This window comes from Leptodactylus fuscus, chromosome 7, assembly GCF_031893055.1.
Source record: "Leptodactylus fuscus isolate aLepFus1 chromosome 7, aLepFus1.hap2, whole genome shotgun sequence".
Lineage (NCBI taxonomy): Eukaryota > Metazoa > Chordata > Amphibia > Anura > Leptodactylidae > Leptodactylus > Leptodactylus fuscus.
In genome coordinates, this window is record NC_134271.1 from 133714557 (window position 1) to 133737496 (window position 22940).

The 22940-nt window shown below is 43.6% G+C and overlaps 1 protein-coding gene across 1 annotated transcript in view; it reads right to left on the reverse strand.

Annotated features, from left to right (window-relative positions):
- The window catches only part of LOC142214523 (scavenger receptor cysteine-rich type 1 protein M130-like), a 170890-nt gene that overhangs the window by 145242 nt on the left and 2708 nt on the right, over window positions 1-22940 (reverse strand). The window contains exons 2-3 of the mRNA XM_075283472.1: window positions 21264-21401; window positions 21090-21185 (exon numbers count right to left, since the gene is read on the reverse strand). Of these exons, the coding sequence (XP_075139573.1) occupies window positions 21090-21185; window positions 21264-21401 (234 nt within the window). The remainder of the gene's footprint in view (window positions 1-21089; window positions 21186-21263; window positions 21402-22940) is intronic.

A 22940-nucleotide genomic window follows, 5' to 3' on the forward strand; every position in this document is an offset into this window, starting at 1 on the left:
GCATAAATATGTGCGCACATATACAAGGTAGGGAGCATAAATTTGTGCACGCATAAATATGTGCTCACATAAATATGTGCGCGCATAAATATGTGTGCGCATATACAGGGTAGGGCGCATAAATATGTGCGTGCATAAATATGTGCGTGCATAAACATGTGCGCGCATATACAGGGTAGGGCGCATAAATATGTGCGCACATAAATATGTGCGCGCATATACAGGGTAGGGCGCATATACAGGGTAGGGCGCATATACAGGGTAGGGCGCATAAATATGTGAGCGCAAATACAGGGTAGGATGCATAAATATGTGCGCGCATAAATATGTGCGCGCATAAATATGTGCGCGCATAAATATGTGCGCGCATAAATATGTGCGCGCATAAATATGTGCGCGCATAAATATGTGCGCGCATAAATATGTGCGCGCATAAATATGTGCGCGCATAAATATGTGCGCGCATATACAGGGTAGGGCGCATATACAGGGTAGGGCGCATATACAGGGTAGGGCGCATAAATATGTGAGCGCATATACAGGGTAGGATGCATAAATATGTGCGCGCATAAATATATGCGCGCATAAATATGTGCGCGCATAAATATGTGCGTGCATAAATATGTGTGTGCATAAACATGTGCGCGCATATACAAGGTAGGGCGCATATATATGTGCGCGCATAAATATGTGCGTGCATATACAGATATACAGGGTAGGGCGCATATACAGGGTAGGGCGGATATATATGTGCGCACATAAATAAGTGCGCACATAAATATGTACGCACAAAAATATGTGCGCGCATAAATATGTGCGTGCATATACAGGGTAGGGCGCATAAATATGTGCGCGCATAAATATGTGCGTACATATACAGGGTAGGGCGCATAAATATGTGCCCGCATAAATATGTGCGTGCATATACAGGGTAGGGCGCATAAATATGTGCGCGCATAAATATGTGCACACATATACAGGGTAGGGTGTATATACAGGGTAGAATGCATATATATGTGCGCGCATATATATGTAAGCATAATAAATATGTGCGCGCATATACAGGGTAGGGTGCATAAATAAGTGCGCGCATAAATAAGTGCGCACATAAATATGTGCGCGCATAAATATGTGCGCGCATATACAGGGTAGGGCGCATAAATTTTTGCACGCATAAACATGTGCTCGCATAAATATGTGCACGCATAAATATGTGTGCGCAAATACAGGGTAGGGCGCATAAATATGTGCGTGAATAAACATGTGCGCGCATAAACATGTGCGCTCATATACAGGGTAGGGCGCATAAATATGTGCGCGCATAAATATGTGCGCGTATATATAGATATACAGGGTAGGGCGCATATTTAGGGTAGGGCGGATATATATGTGCGCGCATAAATATGTGCACACATATATAGTGTAGGACGTATATACAGGGTAGAGCGCATATATATGTGCGCGCATATATATGTAAGCATAATAAATATGTGCGCGCATATACAGGGTAGGGCGCATAAATATGTGCGCGCATAAATATGTGCGCGCATAAATATGTGCACGCATACATAGGGTAGGGCGTATACACAGGGTAGAGTGCATATATATGTGCGCGCATATATATGTAAGCATAATAAATATGTGTGCGCATATACAGGGTAGGGCGCATAAACATGTGCGTGCATAAATATGTGTGTGCATAAATATGTGCATGCATATACATGGTAGGGCGCATAAATATTTGCGCGCATATACAAATATACAGGGTAGGGCGCATATACAGGGTAGGGCGGATATATATGTGCGCGCATAAATAAGTGCGCACATAAACATGTACGCACAAAAATATGTGCGCGCATAAATATGTGCGCGCATATACATGGTAGGGTGCATAAATTTGTGCACGCATAAATATGTGCTCGCATAAATAGGTGCGCGCATAAATATGTGTGCGCATATACAGGGTAGGGCGCATAAATATGTGCGCGCATAAATATGTGCGCGCATAAATATGTGCGCGCATAAATATGTGCGCGCATAAATATGTGCGCGCATAAATATGTGCGCGCATAAATATGTGCGCGCATATACAGGGTAGGGCGCATATACAGGGTAGGGCGCATATACAGGGTAGGGCGCATAAATATGTGGGCGAATATACAGGGTAGGATGCATAAATATGTGCGCGCATAAATATGTGCGCGCAAAAATATGTGCGTGCATAAATATGTGCGTGCATAAACATGAGCGCGCATATACAAGGTAGGGCGCATATATATGTGCGCGCATAAATATGTGCGCGCATATACAGATATACAGGGTAGGGCGCATATACAGGGTAGGGCGGATATATATGTGCGCACATAAATAAGTGCGCACATAAATATGTACGCACAAAAATATGTGCGCGCATAAATGTGTGCGTGCATATACAGGGTAGGGCGCATAAATATGTGCCCGCATAAATATGTGCGTGCATATACAGGGTAGAGCGCATAAATATGTGCGCGCATAAATATGTGCACACATATACAGGGTAGGGCGTATATACAGGGTAGAGTGCATATATATGTGCGCGCATATATATGTAAGTATAATAAATATGTGCGCGCATATACAGGGTAGGGTGCATAAATAAGTGCGCGCATAAATAAGTGCGCGCATAAATAAGTGCGCGCATAAATAAGTGCGCGCATAAATAAGTGCGCGCATAAATAAGTGCGCGCATATACAGGGTAGGGCGCATATACAGGGTAGGGCGCATAAATATGTGCGCGCATAAATATGTGCGCGCATAAATATGTGCGCGCATATACAGGGTAGGGCGCATAAATTTTTGCACGCATAAATATGTGCGCGCATATACAGATATACAGGGTAGGGCGCATATTTAGGGTAGGGCGGATATATATGTGCGCGCATAAATATTTGCGCGAATATACAGGGTAGGGCGCATAAATATGTGCCCGCACAAATATGTGCGTGCATATACAGCTTAGGGTGCATAAATATGTGCGCGCATAAATATGTGCACACATATATAGGGTAGGGCGTATATACAGGGTAGAGTGCATATATATGTGCGCGCATATATATGTAAGCATAATAAATATGTGCGCGCATATACAGGGTAGGGCGCATAAATATGTGCGCGCATAAATATGTGCACGCATACATAGGGTAGGGCGTATACACAGGGTAGAGTGCATATATATGTGCGCGCATATATATGTAAGCATAATAAATATGTGTGCGCATATACAGGGTAGGGCGCATAAACATGTGCGTGCATAAATATGTGTGTGCATAAACATGTGCGTGCATATACAGGGTAGGGCGCATAAATATTTGCGCGCATATACAAATATACAGGGTAGGGCGCATATACAGGGTAGGGCGGATATATATGTGCGCGCATAAATAAGTGCGCACATAAATATGTACGCACAAAAATATGTGCGCGCATAAATATGTGCGCGCATATACAGGGTAGGGTGCATAAATTTGTGCATGCATAAATATGTGCTCGCATAAATATGTGCGCACATAAATATGTGTGCGCATATACAGGGTGGGGCGCATAAATATGTGCGTGCTTATATATGTAAGCATAATAAATATGTGCGCGCATATACAGGGTAGGGCGCATAAATAAGTGCGTGCTTATATATGTAAGCATAATAAATAAGTGCGCGCTTATACAGGGTAGAGCGCATACACAGGGTAGGGCGCATAAATATGTGAGCGCATATACAGGATAGGGTGCATAAATATGTGCACGCATAAATATGTGCGCGCATATACAGGGTAGGGCGCATAAATTTGTGCACGCATAAATATGTGCTCGCATAAATATGTGCGCGCATAAATATGTGCGCGCATATACAGATATGCAGGGTAGGGCGCATATACAGGGTAGGGCGGATATATATGTGCGCGCATAAATATGTGCGCGCATATACAGGGTAGGGCGCATAAATATGTGCGCGCATAAATATGAGCGCGCATATACAGGGTAGGGCGCATAAATATGTGCGCGCATAAATATGTGCACACATATACAGGGTAGGGCGTATATACAGGGTAGAGTGCATATATATGTGCACGCATATTTATGTAAGCATAATAAATATGTGCGCGCATATACAGGGTAGGGCGCATAAATATATGCGCGCATAAATATGTGCGCGCATAAATAAGTGCGCGCATATACAGGGTAGGGTGCATATACATGGTAGGGCGCAAAAAAATATGTGAGCGCATATACAGGGAAAGGTGCATAAATATGTGCGCGCATAAATATTTGCGCGCATATACAGGGTAGGGCGCATAAATTTGTGCGCGCATAAATATGTGCTCGCATAAATATGTGCGCACATAAATATGTGTGCGCATATACAGGGTAGGGCGCATAAATATGTGCGTGCATAAATATGTTCGTGCATAAACATGTGCGTGCATATACAGGGTAGAGCGCATAAATATGTGCGCGCATAAATATGTGCGCGCATATACAGATATACAGGGTAGGGCTCATATACAGGGTAGGGCGGATATATATGTGCGCGCATAAATAAATGCGCACATAAATATGCACGCACATAAATATGTGCGTGCATAAATATGTGTGCGCATATACAGGGTAGGGTGCATAAATATGTGCGTGCATAAATATGTGCGTGCATAAACATGTGCGCGCATATACAGGGTAGGGCGCATATATATGTGTGCGCATGAATATGTACGCACAAAAATATGTGCGTGCATAAATATTTGCGCGCATATACAGGGTAGGGCGCATAAATTTGTGCACGCATAAATATGTGCTCGCATAAATATGTGCGTGCATAAATATGTGCGCGCATAAATATGTGTGCGCATATACAGGGTAGGGCGCATAAATATGTGCGTACATAAATATGTGCGTGCATAAACATGTGCGCGCATATACAGGGTAGGGCGGATATATATGTGCGCGCATAAATAAGTGTGCACATAAATATGTACGCACAAAAATATGTGCGCGCATAAATATGTGCGCGCATATACAGGGTAGGGCGCATAAATATGTGCGCGCATAAATATGTGTGCGCATATACAGGGTAGGGCGCATAAATATGTGCGCGCATAAATAATTGCACACATATACAGGGTAGGGCGTATATACAGGGTAGAGTGCATATATATGTGCGCGCATATATATGTAAGCATAATAAATATGTGCGCGCATATACAGGGTAGGGCGCATAAATATGTGCGCGCATAAATACGTGCGCGCATAAATAAGTGCGCGCATATACAGGGTAGGGCGCATATACAGGGTAGGGTGCATAAATATGTGCGCGCATAAATATGTGCGCGCATATACAGGGTAGGGCGCATAAATTTGTGCACACATAAATATGTGCTCGCATAAATATGTGCGTGCATATACAGCTTAGGGCGCATAAATATGTGCGCGCATAAATATGTGCACACATATATAGGGTAGGGCGTATATACAGGGTAGAGTGCATATATATGTGCGCGCATATATATGTAAGCATAATAAATATGTGCGCGCATATACAGGGTAGGGTGCATAAATATGTGCGCGCATAAATATGTGCACGCATAAATATGTCCGCGCATAAATATGTGCACGCATACATAGGGTAGGGCGTATACACAGGGTAGAGTGCATATATATGTGCGCGCATATATATGTAAGCATAATAAATATGTGTGCGCATATACAGGGTAGGGCGCATAAACATGTGCGTGCATAAATATGTGTGTGCATAAACATGTGCGTGCATATACAGGGTAGGGCGCATAAATATTTGCGCGCATATACAAATATACAGGGTAGGGCGCATATACAGGGTAGGGCGGATATATATGTGCGAGCATAAATAAGTGCGCACATAAACATGTACGCACAAAAATATGTGCGCGCATAAATATGTGCGCGCATATACAGGGTAGGGTGCATAAATTTGTGCACGCATAAATATGTGCTCGCATAAATATGTGCGCGCATAAATATGTGTGCGCATATACAGGGTAGGGCGCATAAATATGTGCGTGCATAAACATGTGCGTGCATATACAGGGTAGGGCGCATAAATATGTGCGCGCATAAATATGTGCGCGCATAAATATGTGCGCGCATAAATATGTGCGCGCATAAATATGTGCGCGCATAAATATGTGCGCGCATATACAGGGTAGGGCGCATATACAGGGTAGGGCGCATAAATATGTGAGCGCATATACAGGGTAGGATGCATAAATATGTGCGCGCTTAAATATGTGCGCGCATAAATATGTGCGCGCGTAAATATGTGCGTGCATAAACATGAGCGCGCATATACAAGGTAGGGCGCATATATATGTGCGCGCATAAATATGTGCGCGCATATACAGATATACAGGGTAGGGCGCATATACAGGGTAGGGCGGATATATATGTGCGCACATAAATAAGTGCGCACATAAATATGTACGCACAAAAATATGTGCGCGCATAAATGTGTGCGTGCATATACAGGGTAGGGCGCATAAATATGTGCCCGCATAAATATGTGCGTGCATATACAGGGTAGGGCGCATAAATATGTGCGCGCATAAATATGTGCACACATATACAGGGTAGGGCGTATATACGGGGTAGAGTGCATATATATGTGCGCGCATATATATGTAAGTATAATAAATATGTGCGCGCATATACAGGGTAGGGTGCATAAATAAGTGCGCGCATAAATAAGTGCGCGCATAAATAAGTGCGCGCATAAATAAGTGCGTGCATATACAGGGTAGGGCGCATATACAGGGTAGGGCGCATAAATATGTGAGCGCATATACAGGATAGGGTGCATAAATATATGCGCGCATAAATATGTACGCACAAAAATATGTGCGTGCATAAATATTTGCGCGCATATACAGGGTAGGGCGCATAAATTTGTGCACGCATAAATATGTGCTCGCATAAATATGTGCGTGCATAAATATGTGTGCGCATATACAGGGTAGGGTGCATAAATATGTGCGTACATAAATATGTGCGTGCATAAACATGTGCACGCATATACAGGGTAGTGCGCATAAATATGTGCGCGCATATATATGTGCACGCATAAATATGTGCGCGCATATACAGATATACAGGGTAGGGCGCATATACAGGGTAGGGCGGATATATATGTGCGCGCATAAATAAGTGCGCACATAAATATGTACGCACAAAAATATGTGCACGCATAAATATGTGCGCGCATATACAGGGTAGGGCGCATAAATATGTGCGTGCATAAATATGTGTGTGCATATACAGGGTAGGGCGCATAAATATGTGAGCGCATAAATATGTGCACACATATACAGGGTAGGGCGTATATACAGGGTAGAGTGCATATATATGTGCGCGCATATATATGTAAGCATAATAAATATGTGCGCGCATATACAGGGTAGGGCGCATAAATATGTGCGCGCATAAATATGTGCGCGCATAAATAAGTGCGCGCATATACAGGGTAGGGCGCATATACAGGGTAGGGCACAAAAAAATATGTGAGCGCATATACAGGGTAGGGTGCATAAATATGTGCGCTCATAAATATGTGCGCGCATATACAGGGTAGGGCGCATAAATTTGTGCACGCATAAATATGTGCTCGCTAAATATGTGCGTGCATATACAGGGTAGGGCGCATAAATATGTGCGCGCATAAATATGTGCATACATATACAGGGTAGGGCGTATATACAGGGTAGAGTGCATATATATGTGCGCGCATATATATGTAAGCATAATAAATATGTGCGCGCATATACAGGGTAGGGCGCATAAATATGTGCGCGCATAAATATGTGCGCGCATAAATAAGTGCGCGCATATACAGGGTAGGGCGCATATACAGGGTAGGGCACAAAAAAATATGTGAGCGCATATACAGGGTAGGGTGCATAAATATGTGCGCGTATAAATATGTGCGCGCATATACAGGGTAGGGCGCATAAATTTGTGCACGCATAAATATGTGCTCACATAAATATGTGCGCGCATAAATATGTGTGCGCATATACAGGGTAGGGCGCATAAATATGTGCGTGCATAAATATGTACGCGCATATACAGGGTAGGGCGCATAAATATGTGCGCGCATAAATATGTGCGCGCATATACAGGGTAGGGCGCATACATTTGTGCACGCATAAATATGTGCTCGCATAAATATGTGCGCGCATAAATATGTGTGCGCATATACAGGGTAGGGCGCATAAATATGTGCGCGCATAAATATGTGCACGCATATACAGGGTAGGGCGCATAAATTTGTGCACGCATAAATATGTGCTCGCATAAATATGTGTGCGCATAAATATGTGTGGGCATATACAGGGTAGGGCGCATAAATATGTGCGCGCATAAATATGTGCACGCATATACAGGGGTGAACCTATCCCTTTCGCCGCCCGAGGCAAACTACGGAAAGCCGCCCCCCCCCATGAGGGGGCGGAGCGAAGGGGCGTGGCGGCGCAAAGGGGGCGTGGTGGAGCAAAGGGGGTGGGGCTTAGCGCCATTCGCAGGCAGAGAGCAGGCACTGAGAGGACTTGCTCTCTGCCTGAGCGTGAGGGGAGGCTGCTGGAGCATCGCTGCTCCAGTGGCCTCCCCAAACCACCGCTCGGTGCTAAGCCAGTCCAGGACAGCTTGTCCTGGACTGGCTTAGGTAATCAAAAATGCCGCCCTCCCTGGGGTCCTGACATAGTGCCGCCTGAAGCGCTCGCTTCAGGTCGCCTCATGGGATGTGCAGCGCTGCACCTACCCCATGTGTTTATGGAAGCTTGGCAAGAGAGCAGCACCCTGTCTACCTGGATGGCTTCAGACTTCTCTGGGCAGTAGAACACAGTGGTAAGAAAAAAGGAGGAGGAGGGCTTGTGATGAAGGACATTTGGGGCATTTTTTTTTTCTTTTTTGTGGTTAATGGACAATAGTGCTGATGCAAGATACCGAACTATCAGCTGTGAGCATATCTCATTACCTACCAAAGGAACTGCCACATGTTATCATGATAGCTGCATATGTCCCCCACCTCTGCAAAAAAAAAAAACGGTTTTTTTGCCTGTTATATCTACATGCTGTGACCCCCCCCCCCCCCCCTCCTCGTGTCCTCCAACCACATTCGGCTGTATTATTATTAACATCACTTCACACAGAGAACTAAATGATCCTGCAGTGTGTCTGTGTTTCTTTCTTTTTTAGTTGCTATGATTCCTAGGATTTCTCTATCTGCCATGAGCTTGTATGTGTTTTCTCTCTTGTTATTTACTACTGTACCATCTATGAAACTGTATCACTGACATTTCCCCATTGTGGGACTATTAAAGGATTATCTTATCTTATCTTATGTTAAAGGCTCAACTCACCCAAAGAACCAAAAAATCTCTGCTGGTGCAAGGCTGAACCTGAAAGGTCTCAATCTCTGCTGGTAGCTCAGTTTAAGGGCCTGTAACTTAATTTGGAAGGGCTCACGTTAAGGGCCATAAAAGTGAATTTTGGAAGGTCTTATCACATCTCACACATCCACAATGACAGTTCAGGGTGGGTACTGTTGGATTTCCCATTGCCTATTCCATCTGTGGTTGTCATGGGGAACGTGATTTAAAGGGTTGTTTGTTAATGTTTGTTGAGCTTAAATTGGGGTTTGTGTCCATCCATTTGGGGAGTAAAGAAGGTTTCCAGGTATTTTCCCACTTTGATAGAGGTTTTTGGGAATGTGGAAAGTGTGTAGTTGTTAGGCTGTGATAGTGGGGTAATAGAGGGACTTTGGTGTGTTAGATGCCCCCAGACATGCTTCCCCTGCTGTCCCAGTTGCACTCCAGGGTGTTGGCATCATTTGCTGAGGTGCGATAGTGGACTTGGTGACTCTCCTGAGTCGAATGGTGGGATCCCCTGAAATGAAGCATTTTCTCCCATAGACTATAATGGGGTTCGATATTAGTTCGAATAGTCGAATATTGACAGACCATTTGAAACGAACATCGAATATTTTACTGTTCTCTCATCTCTAATCGCTATGCTATTGTTTTGATCTTTTTTTCGAGTATTTGTTCTTAAAAAAACACAATTTCAATAATAAATAAATAGTCATTTTCTGATGATACATTTACAACATGATTCAGAATAACATCATAACATGAAATACGGTACAGACCAAAAGTTTGGCCTCACCTTCTCATTCAAAGAGTTTTCTGTATTTTTATGACTATGTAATTGTAGATTCACACTGAAGGCATCAAAACTATGAATTATCACATGTGGAATTATATACTTAACAAAGAAGTGTGAAACAACTGAAAATCTGTTTTATATTCTCGGTTCTTCAAAGTAGCCACCTTTTGCTTTGATTACTGCTTTGCACACTTTTGGAATTCTCTTGATGAGCTTCAAGAGGTAGTCACCGGAAATGGTCTTACAATGTGGAGGCCAGGTCATCTGGCGTAGCACCCCATCACTCTCCTTCTTGGTCAAATAGCCCTTACACAGCCTGGAGAAGTGTTTGGGGTCATTGTCCTGTTGAAAAATAAATGATGGTCCAACTAAACGTAAACCGGATAGAATAGCATGCCGCTGCAAGATGCTATGGTAGCCATGCTGGTTCAGTATGCCTTCAATTTTGAATAAATACCCAACAGTGTCACCAGCAAAGCACCCCCAAACCATCACACCTCCTCCTCCGTGCTTCACGGTGGGTACCAGGCATGTAGAGTCCATCCATTCACCTTTTCTGTGTCGCACACAGACACGGTGGTTGGAACCAAAGATGTCAAATTTGTGTATGCACCTGACTTCTGCACAACACAACTGATGGTCCCAACCCCATTTATAAGGTAAGAAATCCCACTTATTAAACCTGACAGGGCACACCTGTGAAGTGAAAACCATTTCCGGTGACTACCTCTTAAAGCTCATGAAGAGAATGCCAAGAGTGTGCAAATCAGGAATCAAAGCAAAAGGTGGCTACTTTGAAGAACCTAGAATATAAGATATATTTTCAGTTGTTTCACACTTTTATGTTAAGTATATAATTCCACATGTGCTAATTCATAGTTTTGATGCTTTCAGTGTGAATAATCTACAATTTTCATAGTCATGAAAATAGAGAAAACTCTTTGAATGAGAAGGTGTGTCCAAACTTTTGGTCTGTACTGTATATTACGCACCTTTGCAGTGGATAGATGGAGGACTTAGTTTGGTGCAGTTTCCTTCTCCTCCAGGTGTTCTTATACAGTCATATAGTCTGGACTCATTACCAACACACTGGATCTTCTCTGTCCATATTGGTCCAGGTCCTCTTGTATAGGTCAGTAATGATGGCACTGCTTCTCCACATTGAAGTTCCTTACATAGTACATTGGCCGCTCTAAGCTCTGAGTCAATCTCACAAACAGATCCCCAAGTGTCACCATGAACAGCTTCTAAATGTCCTGAGCAAGCACTTGGACCATCGACTAGTCTGTATTCCCTGTGGCCTGAGGATAAATCACAATTCACATTACTGTACAGGAATCTTTATAGATTACACATAATGGATATAAATCTCTTAAAATATCAAGTCAATAAAGACTTGCAGATAAATATGAGCCCTCTGTCATATATAGAGTATCAGTGATAGGAGTCATCCCTTATCAGGAGCTATATTAAGATTTCCTATAATCTACTTAGTTAGTGACACAAGGATTTGTCTTGTTTGAGGGCAACACGGTGGCTCAGTCGTTAGCACTGCAGCGCTGGAGTCCTGTGTTCGAATCCCACCAGGAACAACATCTGCAAGGACTTTGTATGTTCTCCTCGTGTTTGTGTGGATTTCCTTCCATTCTACAAAAAAAAAAAAAAAAAAAGTACATTGCGATCCCTATATGGGTACTCACAATCTCTATTTAAAAATATAGAAGGATTTGTCTTGTTTGTTCTTCCTCCTGGTGAATTCCTATCATTTTATCATCTTTATTCCTACTAAGATTAAGATTTCATTACTAAGATGTATTGATGGCTATATGATACAGTACACGTCCTTCTCTTTTCCTATCTACAACTTGGAGAGAGTCTGCTATGCCTCTAGGAGAGTAGGGGGCTCCTGTAACTGCTGTTGACTGTAGAGATTGTCTGCTGTTATGCTAGAACAGTAAGGCGTAGAATGGGGGACTCACTCTTTACTGCTAGTGAGATAGGGGCGCTGCAGGCACTACCAGGGGGTAACACTTTTTTTCTTTGCAATGTCTATTTTATTGAATTACAACACAAATGAAAATGATTAGAGATGAGCAAACGTTTCAAATAGCCGCTCAATATTTGACTATTCGAACGAATATCGAACCCCATTATAGTCTATGGGGAAAAATGCTTTGTTTCAGGGGATCCCACCATTCGACTCAGGAGTGTCACCAAGTCCATTATGACACCCCAGGAAATGATGCCAACACCCTGGAATACAACTAGGACAGCAGGGGAAGCATGTCTGGGGGCATCTAACATGCCCAAGTCACTGTATTATGTCGGGATCCCTGTCACCTTGCGATATGCGCGAGCTGACTTTTTCCCATAGGAATGCATTGACCAGCGTACCAGAGTACGGCCTTCAGCCAATCAATGCTGGTTCCGCCGGAGGCTCGTCTGTGAGGAGGCAGAGTCTAAGATCGGACAAGAATGGAGACTGCTGTGGACCGCTCCTAGACTCTGCCTCCACTGGCAGAACTGGAGGCTGGTCAATGCATTCCTATGCCAAGGTGTAGCAGTGCTGGCACTGCTACATCGGAGATGAAGCAGAGCTGAGTGTGCACTGAACTATGCTGTACACTCAGCTCTGCTGCATCGGACTGTTACATCGGACACTGCTACAATGCTACATCATCCAGCACTGCTACATTTGCCGTGCACTCAGCTCGGCTACTCTGGAGATGCAGCCGAGCAGAGCACACACCCAGCACAGCACTTCTACATCAGAGATGAAGCAGTTCTGGTTGTTTGCTGAGCTCAGCTACTCCAAAGTAGCCGAGCTGAGCGCACGGCCCGATGTAGCAGTGCTGGCCGATGTAGCAGTGTCCGATGTAGAAGTCCGATGCAGCAGAGCTGAGTGTGCAGTAGGGTTCAGCGCACACTCAGCTCTGCTTCATCTCTGGTGTAGCAGTGCCAGCACTGCTACATCTCGGCATAGGAATGCATTGACCGAATGCTATAGCATTTGGCCAATCAACGCTGGTTCTGCTGGAGGCTCGCCTGTGAGGAGGCAGAGTCTAAGATCGGAACAGAATGGAGACTGCTGTGGACCACTCTTAGACTCCGCCTCCACCGACAGAAACAGCGTTGATTGGCCGAATGCTATAGCATTTGGCCAATCATCGCTGGTCAATGCATTCCTATGCCGAGATGTAGCAGTGCTGGCACTGCTACATCGGAGAGTGTGCTAATCTCTGATGTAGCAGTGCTGGCCATGCGCACTGTTTGGCTGCTTCTCTGGAGTAGTTGAGCTGAGCGCATTGCCCGATGTAGCAGTACTTGCCGATGTAGCAGTGTAGCAGTGTCCGATGTAGCAGTCCGATGCAGCAGAGCTGAGTGCGCAGCAGGGTTCAGCTGAACCTTATGCACACTCAGCTATGATGTAGCAGTGCTGAGTGTGCATTGAACCCTGCTGCACACTCAGCTCTGCTGCATCTGATGTAGTAGTGCTGAAAGTGCATTGAACCCTGCTGCACACTTAGCTCTGCTGCATCTGATGTAGCAGTGCTGAGTGTGCGCTGAACCATGCTGCACACTCAGCTCTGCTGCATCTCTGTGTGTGCTGAGCTCTGCTGCTTCTCCATGTAACAGAGCTGTGTCAGCACTGCTACATCTGAGAAACTGTTGTGGACGGATCTTAGACTCCGCCTCCTCCAGCAGAACCAGCATTGATTGGCTGAATGCTGTACACTGGTCAATCAACACTGGTCAATGCATTCCTATGGGAAAAAGTCAGCTCGTGCATATCGCAAGCTGACAGGGATACCGACCAGATAGAGCCCCAAAGAGCTGGGTGAGTAACATTCCCACCTAAATAAAGGTAATCTCTAGCTAACCCTGCCTGTAGATCTGTCCCTGTCTCACAGTCACATAGTTCACAGTCCCAAATTAATTGAATGTTAAATCCACCATTCGTCTAAATTGGAGGTCACCTGAATTAGCCAGCCAATTACTTTTTCCGATTTTTTTTTTTCGATACCTCAGTTGTCGTAGTTCCTGTCCCATCTCCCCTGCACAGTTATTGGTACAAAAAAAGTGCCAGGGAAGGTGGGAGGGGATACAAATTTTTACTGCGTTTGCCTCGTGGTATTCGATTGTAATCGAACACCTTGAACGTCCTGATATTCGATCGAATATGTATTCGATTGAACGGTGTTCGCTCATCTCTAAAAATTATATTGCCATAACATTCAGTCAAATAACAGTGAAAAGTACAGCACGAGAAGTACTGTCAAGTCTGAGAACATGAATCAATATTCTTATGCTTTTATATTGTATGTTGTGTATTAGAAATACTAATTTTTCCTTGCTACTAAGTGCCTATAGTATTGAACAAAGGAGTCTGGAATCCAAGATGGAGCTTATGTCCTGTCTTTCATGCCTCCTGGCAGAAGTCTTCAGGTTACAGCAAGGAGGTGTCTGGCTGGACATTGAAGTTTGGAGCCAATGGGAGATGGACAGCAGCTCAGGAATGTCAGCCAAACTCCTGTATTAACCCCTCCTTTCCTTTGTTGTATAAGTGTGTGAGCTTTTCAATAAAATTCATCAATGCTGCTTGGAAGGGCTGAGAGAGAAGAGCATCTAGCTGGCATTGAAACGGAACTTAGTGTCTGTGTCATTATTAGCAATTGTGCACAAACATGCTCATTTAATTTGGACTGACTGATTGATCCAAGATATAGTCGATTACGACCACAACAGTACAAGATTGCACATAAGAACCTATAGACCAAGAGGAGGGAGGGGGAACCCAAGGTTGATACATCGCCATAACTGTGAGAACAGAAGTATGTGGCAATGGGAGTAGCCTGGAAAGGATCTACAAACAAAAGGTAACATTAAAGTACAAAGAAGTAGCAAATCCTACCAAGGAAATTCCTACCATTGTAAACATGTAAATCATATCTAAGGGGGGACAAAATCTTAGATGACATGTATGGCCAGACTCATATCTACCTAGTTATATCATGAGTGCTGGACAGATTTTCATTTGTTACATGACTATCATCATTGTACAATCAGATTGTATAGACCAGGTGACAAAAACCAAGATGAAACTATCTACTAGACCTGGCTAGGATTGTCAAGGCCTCATTTACATACAGTCCTATGAAAAAGTTTGGGCACCCCTATTAATCTTAATCATTTTTAGTTCTAAATATTTTGGTGTTTGCAGCAGCCATTTCAGTTTGATATATCTAATAACTGATGGACACAGTAATATTTCAGGATTGAAATGAGGTTTATTGTACTAACAGAAAATGTGCAATATGCATTAAACCAAAATTTGACCGGTGCAAAAGTATGGGCACCTCAACAGAAAAGTGACATTAATATTTAGTAGATCCTCCTTTTGCAAAGATAACAGCCTCTAGTCGCTTCCTGTAGCTTTTAATCAGTTCCTGGATCCTGGATAAAGGTATTTTGGACAAACAATTCAAGTTCAGTTAAGTTAGATGGTCGCCGAGCATGGACAGCCCGCTTCAAATCATCCCACAGATGTTCAATGATATTCAGGTCTGGGGACTGGGATGGCCATTCCAGAACATTGTAATTGTTCCTCTGCATGAATGCCTGAGGATTTGGAGCGGTGTTTTGGATCATTGTCTTGCTGAAATATCCATCCCCGGCGTAACTTCAACTTCGTCACTGATTCTTGAACATTATTCTCAAGAATCTGCTGATACTGAGTGGAATCCATGCGACTCTCAACTTTAACAAGATTCCCGATGCCGGCATTGGCCACACAGCCCCAAAGCATGATGGAACCTCCACCAAATTTTACAGTGGGTAGCAAGTGTTTTTCTTGGAATGCTGCTTCTTTTTGGACGCCATGCATAACGCCTTTTTTTTATAACCAAACAACTCAATTTTTGTTTCCAAAATGAAGCTGCCTTGTCCAAATGTGCTTTTTCATACCTCAGGCAACTCTATTTGTGGCATACGTGCAGAAACGGCTTCTTTCTCATCACTCTCCCATACAGCTTCTATTTGTGCAAAGTGCGCTGTATAGTTGACCGATGCACAGTGACACCATCTGCAGCAAGATGATGCTGCAGCTCTTTGGAGGTGGTCTGTGGATTGTCCTTGACTGTTCTCACCATTCTTCTTCTCTGCCTTTCTGATATTTTTCTTGGCCTGCCACTTCTGGGCTTAACAAGAACTGTCCCTGTGGTCTTCCATTTCCTTACTATGTTCCTCACAGTGGAAACTGACAGGTTAAATCTCTGAGACAACGTTTTGTATCCTTCCCCTGAACAACTATGTTGAACAATCTTTGTTTTCAGATCATTTGAGAGCGGGCTGTCCATGTTCGGCGACCATCAAACTTAACTGAACTTGAATTGTTTTGTAGAAAGAAATGGTCCAAAATACCTTCATCCAGGATCCAGGAACTGATTAAAAGCTACAGGAAGCGACTAGAGGCTGTTATCTTTGCAAAAGGAGGATCTACTAAATATTAATGTCACTTTTCTGTTGAGGTGCCCATATTTTTGCACCGGTCAAATTTTGGTTTAATGCATATTGCGCATTTTCTGTTAGTACAATAAACCTCATTTCAATCCTGAAATATTACTGTGTCCATCAGTTATTAGATATATCAAACTGAAATGGCTGTTGCAAACACCAAAATATTTAGAACTAAAAATGATTAAGATTAATAGGGGTGCCCAAACTTTTTCATAGGACTGTATTGTATATATTACTATTCTCTTTACTAATAAATCAACATTCCATCATGAACTAAAACTAATTATAAGCACATAATATGTGACCTTCATTATTTGTTACTACCATGTATAGGATATGTGGAGAGGATAAAACCAGTGACCTCGGTGGTGGTGATATCTTGACCCCAGAAAGCAAAGACTTATCATCTGCCCTTCAATAGAGTGACACAGTACAATGTATAGAAATGTGGCAAAATGTCCTTTAGTTTTGGGCAGTTTGGTGGCTCAGTAGTAATGTATGAATTCAGCACATATTGCTGTGTGCCCTGTTATTAACAATGCCCCCTATGTGCCCTCTAATTAAAGGGGTTGTCCAACTCATTTGTACTGACAGGACCCCAGGACAATAACAGAGGTAAGTGCAAAGATGCAAACTACATGAAAGAAACATAAAGGATGCATAAAAGAACAGAATTCAAAGCGGGTGTAATTCGTTTTTCTCATGACTGTATGTAGGTTGACTAAGAAATTATTTATTTATTTTTATTTATTTGACGAACGGTAAAAAGTCTATGGGTACAACAGAGACGTGGCATGGTAATGCATGGGGGTAAGCCATTTGATAATGGAAACACAAATTCCCATCACTACACCCCCACCTGACTATCTACACTCTACACTATATTGATAGGCATAAGAAGAGATCCTCTATGTCATCCAACATTCCTTTAGTTCAGTTGTCTCACCAGTCATACCAACCTAGTCAGTGGCGTAACTAGGAATGGCGGGGCCCCGTGGCGAACTTTTGACATGGGGCCCCCCCGACCAACACCGACACCGAAGACCTCGACCGACCCCCTCCTACGCATTCCTGCGCGTTCTATTATGTCCCATAGTGGCCCCTTCACACAGTATTATCCCCAATAGTGGCCCCTGCACACAGTATTATGTCCCTTAGTGGCCCCTGCACATAGTATTATGCCCCATAGTGGCCCCTGCACACAGTATTATGTCCCTTAGTCACCCCTTCACACTGTATTATCCCCCATAGTGGCCCCTGCACACAGTATTATGTTCCATAGTGGCCCCTGCACACAGTATTATGTTCCATAGTGGCCCCTGCACACAGTATTATGTCCCTTAGTGGCCCCTGCACATAGTATTATGCCCCATAGTGGCCCCTGCACACAGTATTATGTCCCTTAGTGGCCCCTGCACACAGTATTATGTTCCATAGTGGCCCCTGCACACAGTATTATGTCCCTTAGTGGCCCCTGCACATAGTATTATGCCCCATAGTGGCCCCTGCACACAGTATTATGTCCCTTAGTGGCCCCTGCACATAGTATTATGCCCCATAGTGGCCCCTGCACACAGTATTATGTCCCATAGTGGCCCCTGCACACAGTATTATCCCTCATAGTGGCCCCTGCACACAGTATTATGCCCCTTAGTGGCCCCTTCACACAGTATTATCCCCCTAGTGGCCCCTGCACACAGTATTATGTCCCATAGTGGCCCCTGCACACAGTATTATCCCCCATAGTGGCCCCTGCACACAGTATTATGTCCCTTAGTGGCCCCTGCACACAGTATTATGTCCCATAGTGGCCCCTGCACACAGTATTATCCCCCATAGTGGCCCCTGCACACAGTATTATCCCCCATAGTGGCCCCTGCACACAGTATTATCCCCCATAGTGGCCCCTGCACACAGTAATTTCCCCTATAGTGGCCCCTGCACACAGTATTATGCCCCATAGTGGCCCCTCCACATAGTATTATCCCCCATAGTGGCCCCTGCACACAGTATTATGTCCCACTGTGGGCACCGATAAACAATTATTATACAGTTTTGGATCTGGATTGGTGGGGATGTAACAGGTAAAGCTGCACTTTTGACATGGTGAGGCCGGATTTATCCCTTTGTGATTCAAGGGCGTTATATTGGAGGGATAATGTGTGGACCTGGTTTTACGCCTGCTTCGATCTGGGGTACCATGCGTTTCTCACAGGACTTTGATACAGTTGCAATCTGTTATTGATGACAGACCATAGAGAAATATTCATGTTCTGCTATACTGTAAGCCACAGAATAATGTGCATATAACGCCAAAGTCTTGGCACAGGCCACACAATGATGTCACTGCATTAAGCAGCCTATGCCGGACCTCTTCTGGAGCAGGGTAGACTTCAGTAGCTGCAATTGTTACAGGGTGAGATTAGGCAAATTTAAACATTTTTTGCTATTTTCTAAAGAACAGAGGGGAATTAAAGCTAAAAAGGGGTACTGTAGCTTATGAGGGGGCATGCTAACTAATAAGGGGGCACTATAATAAGGGGGAACTAGTAAGAGGGCATTATAATAAGGGGGGCAATAAGGGGGCACTATAATAAGGGATAACTAGTAAGAGGGCATTATAATAAGGGGGGCAATAAGGGGGCACTATCATAAGGGATAAATAGTAAGAGGGCATTATAATAAGGGATAACTAATAAAGATGCACTATAATAAGGGGAACCTAGAAATAATAAGGGGGCATTATAACAAAATGACACTATAGCTGATAAGCGACACTTTATGTTACTTCTATAATCTATGAGGAGACAGTATCACCTATTAGGTGTCACAAAATGGGGCAATATTATTATGTGGATACAAAAATAGGATGGAACTATTATTTAAAAGGAAGTAATAATAATAATAATAATAATAATACTATTAATTATTATTATTATTATTATTATTATTATTATTATTATTATTATTAAAGGGGTTGTCCCATCACAAGGATCCTATCTATACTGCTTATTAATCTGGATGTAAGATTTTTCCTAAATACACTGCTTCAGCAAATCTGCTTTGTTTGTCCACTATCTTACTTTATTCATCTTTTTTTTTGACACATCCCTTGACTTATCTGCTCATAAGTCAAGTGATGTATTTGCTGCTCTGAGGGGGGAGGGAGGAGGGGCTAAGTGCACGGGAGCGAGCCTGGGGGGGGGGGGTAGTTTACCCTTTGGGGGGAAAGGGCCGCCAATACAGACCCGGCATCCGCTGTAATAAAGAAGCAGATGCCATGGAGGGTTAGACACCGGCACATATGCCTGCAACATCGCTATGCTCCTGCCCTGCATGAAGCCAGCAGCAGCAGGATCGATGCTGCTATTCCGGAGGGGAGGGGGGGTGGATGAGCGGAATAGCATCCGCCTCTCTATTACAGTGGATGCTGGGTCTGTATTCGCATTGTGAAGGCTAGACTGGTCTCACCATCTATGAGCGTGCACGCAGGGCCAGCGGCATCTCGCCGCTTGGCTTTGCATATGTAACCCCGCCCACCAATGACGCAACAAAGCAGGAAGAGAGAAGATTTTACAGCAATGAAGACCGGTAAGTATGTGACGTGGGAATACCCCTTTATTAATAATAATAATTAATAATAACAACAACATCCTCTTTGTTTTCCCTAAACCAGTAATAATCCACTTTTTGCCCCCACATTGCATTATTGCTTTGTAGTGGGCAGAGAGGGATAACGGGGCGTAATGGTGGGCATTATTACTGTGTACGGGCAAAAAGATGAGCCTAATACAATATTTGAATTATACTATTACATTTTATTGTGATATAAGGAGTTTGGTCATTATTATTCTACTGAGTACAAAAGGCGGCATTATTACTGTGTGATGCATGACTACAGAGGACAACAGAGCATCTGTGTAGAAATGATATGGTGGTAATATATGGTCTTTGTAATTGTGCTCTGCACTGTGTGTACTGACTGAATGTACTGGATCCAGTCCAGTGAGGGCCATAGCTAAAAGAAATGGGCGCAGGCCCAGCATGACTAGGATTGCTGAGTCCTGCAGGTGCCCAGCTCTGCAGCACTGCAAGGGTTAACCCCTTGTTAGTGCTGTTTACAGTTCATGGCCAGGTCTACGGGTGGTGACCATGCCATGACCCTCTCTGGGTGTTATATATATTCCCTCTCCCCCCTCTCATTCCCTGTTACTTCCCCGGTAACTATCCCCTCTTGCCAGAAAAGGGGTGTGAGGTTTATAATTTGTTTATCTAGAAGGACGTAGGAATATCCCAGTCAAGTGTGTGATGTGTGGAGAGGAATAATGAAGCACAGAGACATTTCTCTTACCTGAACATGTCACTCCGAGCAGATGTCTGGTATCAAATATATTATTGTTTAGACCATTTCTACATTGTGACATAGATGATTCTTCTCCATTACAATCTACAAGCAAAATATCATTTAAATCATTCTCAGATCTCTCTTCTGTGGTCACATAATGTTGTACATTTGTGGTGTTACATCCCAGCTGTCTACAGACCACAGGAGCAATGTCTCTTATGTATGTATAATAATAAGCCACTCTTCTCCATTCTCCTTCATAGTTCACTTCCAATATTCCTTCACATTCATTGTCTCCACCAGAAAGTCTCACTGGTCCTGTGAAAACAACCAAATAGTAATAAATACAGAAACCCGGGAATGTAAGAAAGAACTATATATATATATATATATATATATATATATATATATATATATATATATATATATATATATAAAACTCAAATTCTGTAGTAGCCCGCTCTATACAAATCCACAGTTCTCGCCCGATTTGGCTGAAATTTGGCACGCCCCCTCTCCACTCCCAGGAGAAGAATACTGCGCATGTTACATCTCGCTAGATGTGAGATTGGGTCCCCCAAGTTAGGCCCTATACATATAATGGGGAAAAGTGAAAGTGAAAGCGCTGAGGGGAAAACAACAGTTGTGACTGACAGGGACGGATTATAGCGACGGCGCCAAAGAGTCGCTGCTAAAGGGACTGCACCAACACACACAACACACAAACATTTCACATACACCATATAAACATCACACAGACAGCACACATACACCAACCCGCAAGCACAACACCACACAAATGCTACAACACACCACACAAACACCAGAGCACTCTAGACACACAAAACACAAACACCACCCCACAAATACCACATGCACATGCACGGACCACATATGCATGCAAACACACTCAGATGGATGCACACTAGACACACGGACGAACAGAGCACATGCGTACTCACACACAACTACTGCACTCATGGACATATGCTCTGTGCACGCATACATGCACATGGCTCACACGTGTGCACACACACACAAATACACACACGCACGTACACACACAGGCATACATATACACGGGCCACACACGTGCATGCACACACGCATATATACACATGGATCACACGCAAACACATGCATAAATATACAGTCATGGCCAAAAGTTTTGAGAATGATACAAATATTAATTTTTACAAAGTCTACTGCTTCAGTTTTTCTAATGGCAATTTTCATATACTCCAGAATGTTATAAAGAGTGATCAGCTTAACAGCAATTACTTGCAAAGTCAATATTTGCCTAGAAAATGAACTTTATCCCCCAAAACACATTTCAACATCATTGCAGCCCTGCCTTAAAAGGACCAGCTAAAATTGTTTCAGTGATTGCTCCATTAACACAGGTGTGGGTGTTGATGAGGACAGGGCTGGAGATCAATCTGTCATGATTAAGTAGGAATGACACCACTGGACACTTTAAAAGGAGGCTGGTGCTTGGCATCATTGTTTCTCTTCTGTTAACCATGGTTATCTCTAAAGAAACACATGCAGTCATCATTGCACTGCACAAAAATGGCCTAACAGGGAAGAGTATCGCAGCTAGAAAGATTGCACCTCAGTCAACAATCTATCGCATCATCAAGAACTTCAAGGAGAGAGGTTCCATTGTTGGCAAAAGGCTCCAGGGTGCCCAAGAAAGAATAGCAAGCGCCAGGACGTCTCTTAAAAGTGTTTCAGCTGCGGGATCGGGCTACCAGCAGTGCAGAGCTTGCTCAGGAATGGCAGCAGGCAGGTGTGAGTGCATCTGCACGCACTGTGAGGTGAAGACTCTTGGAGCAAGGCCTGGTCTCAAGGAGG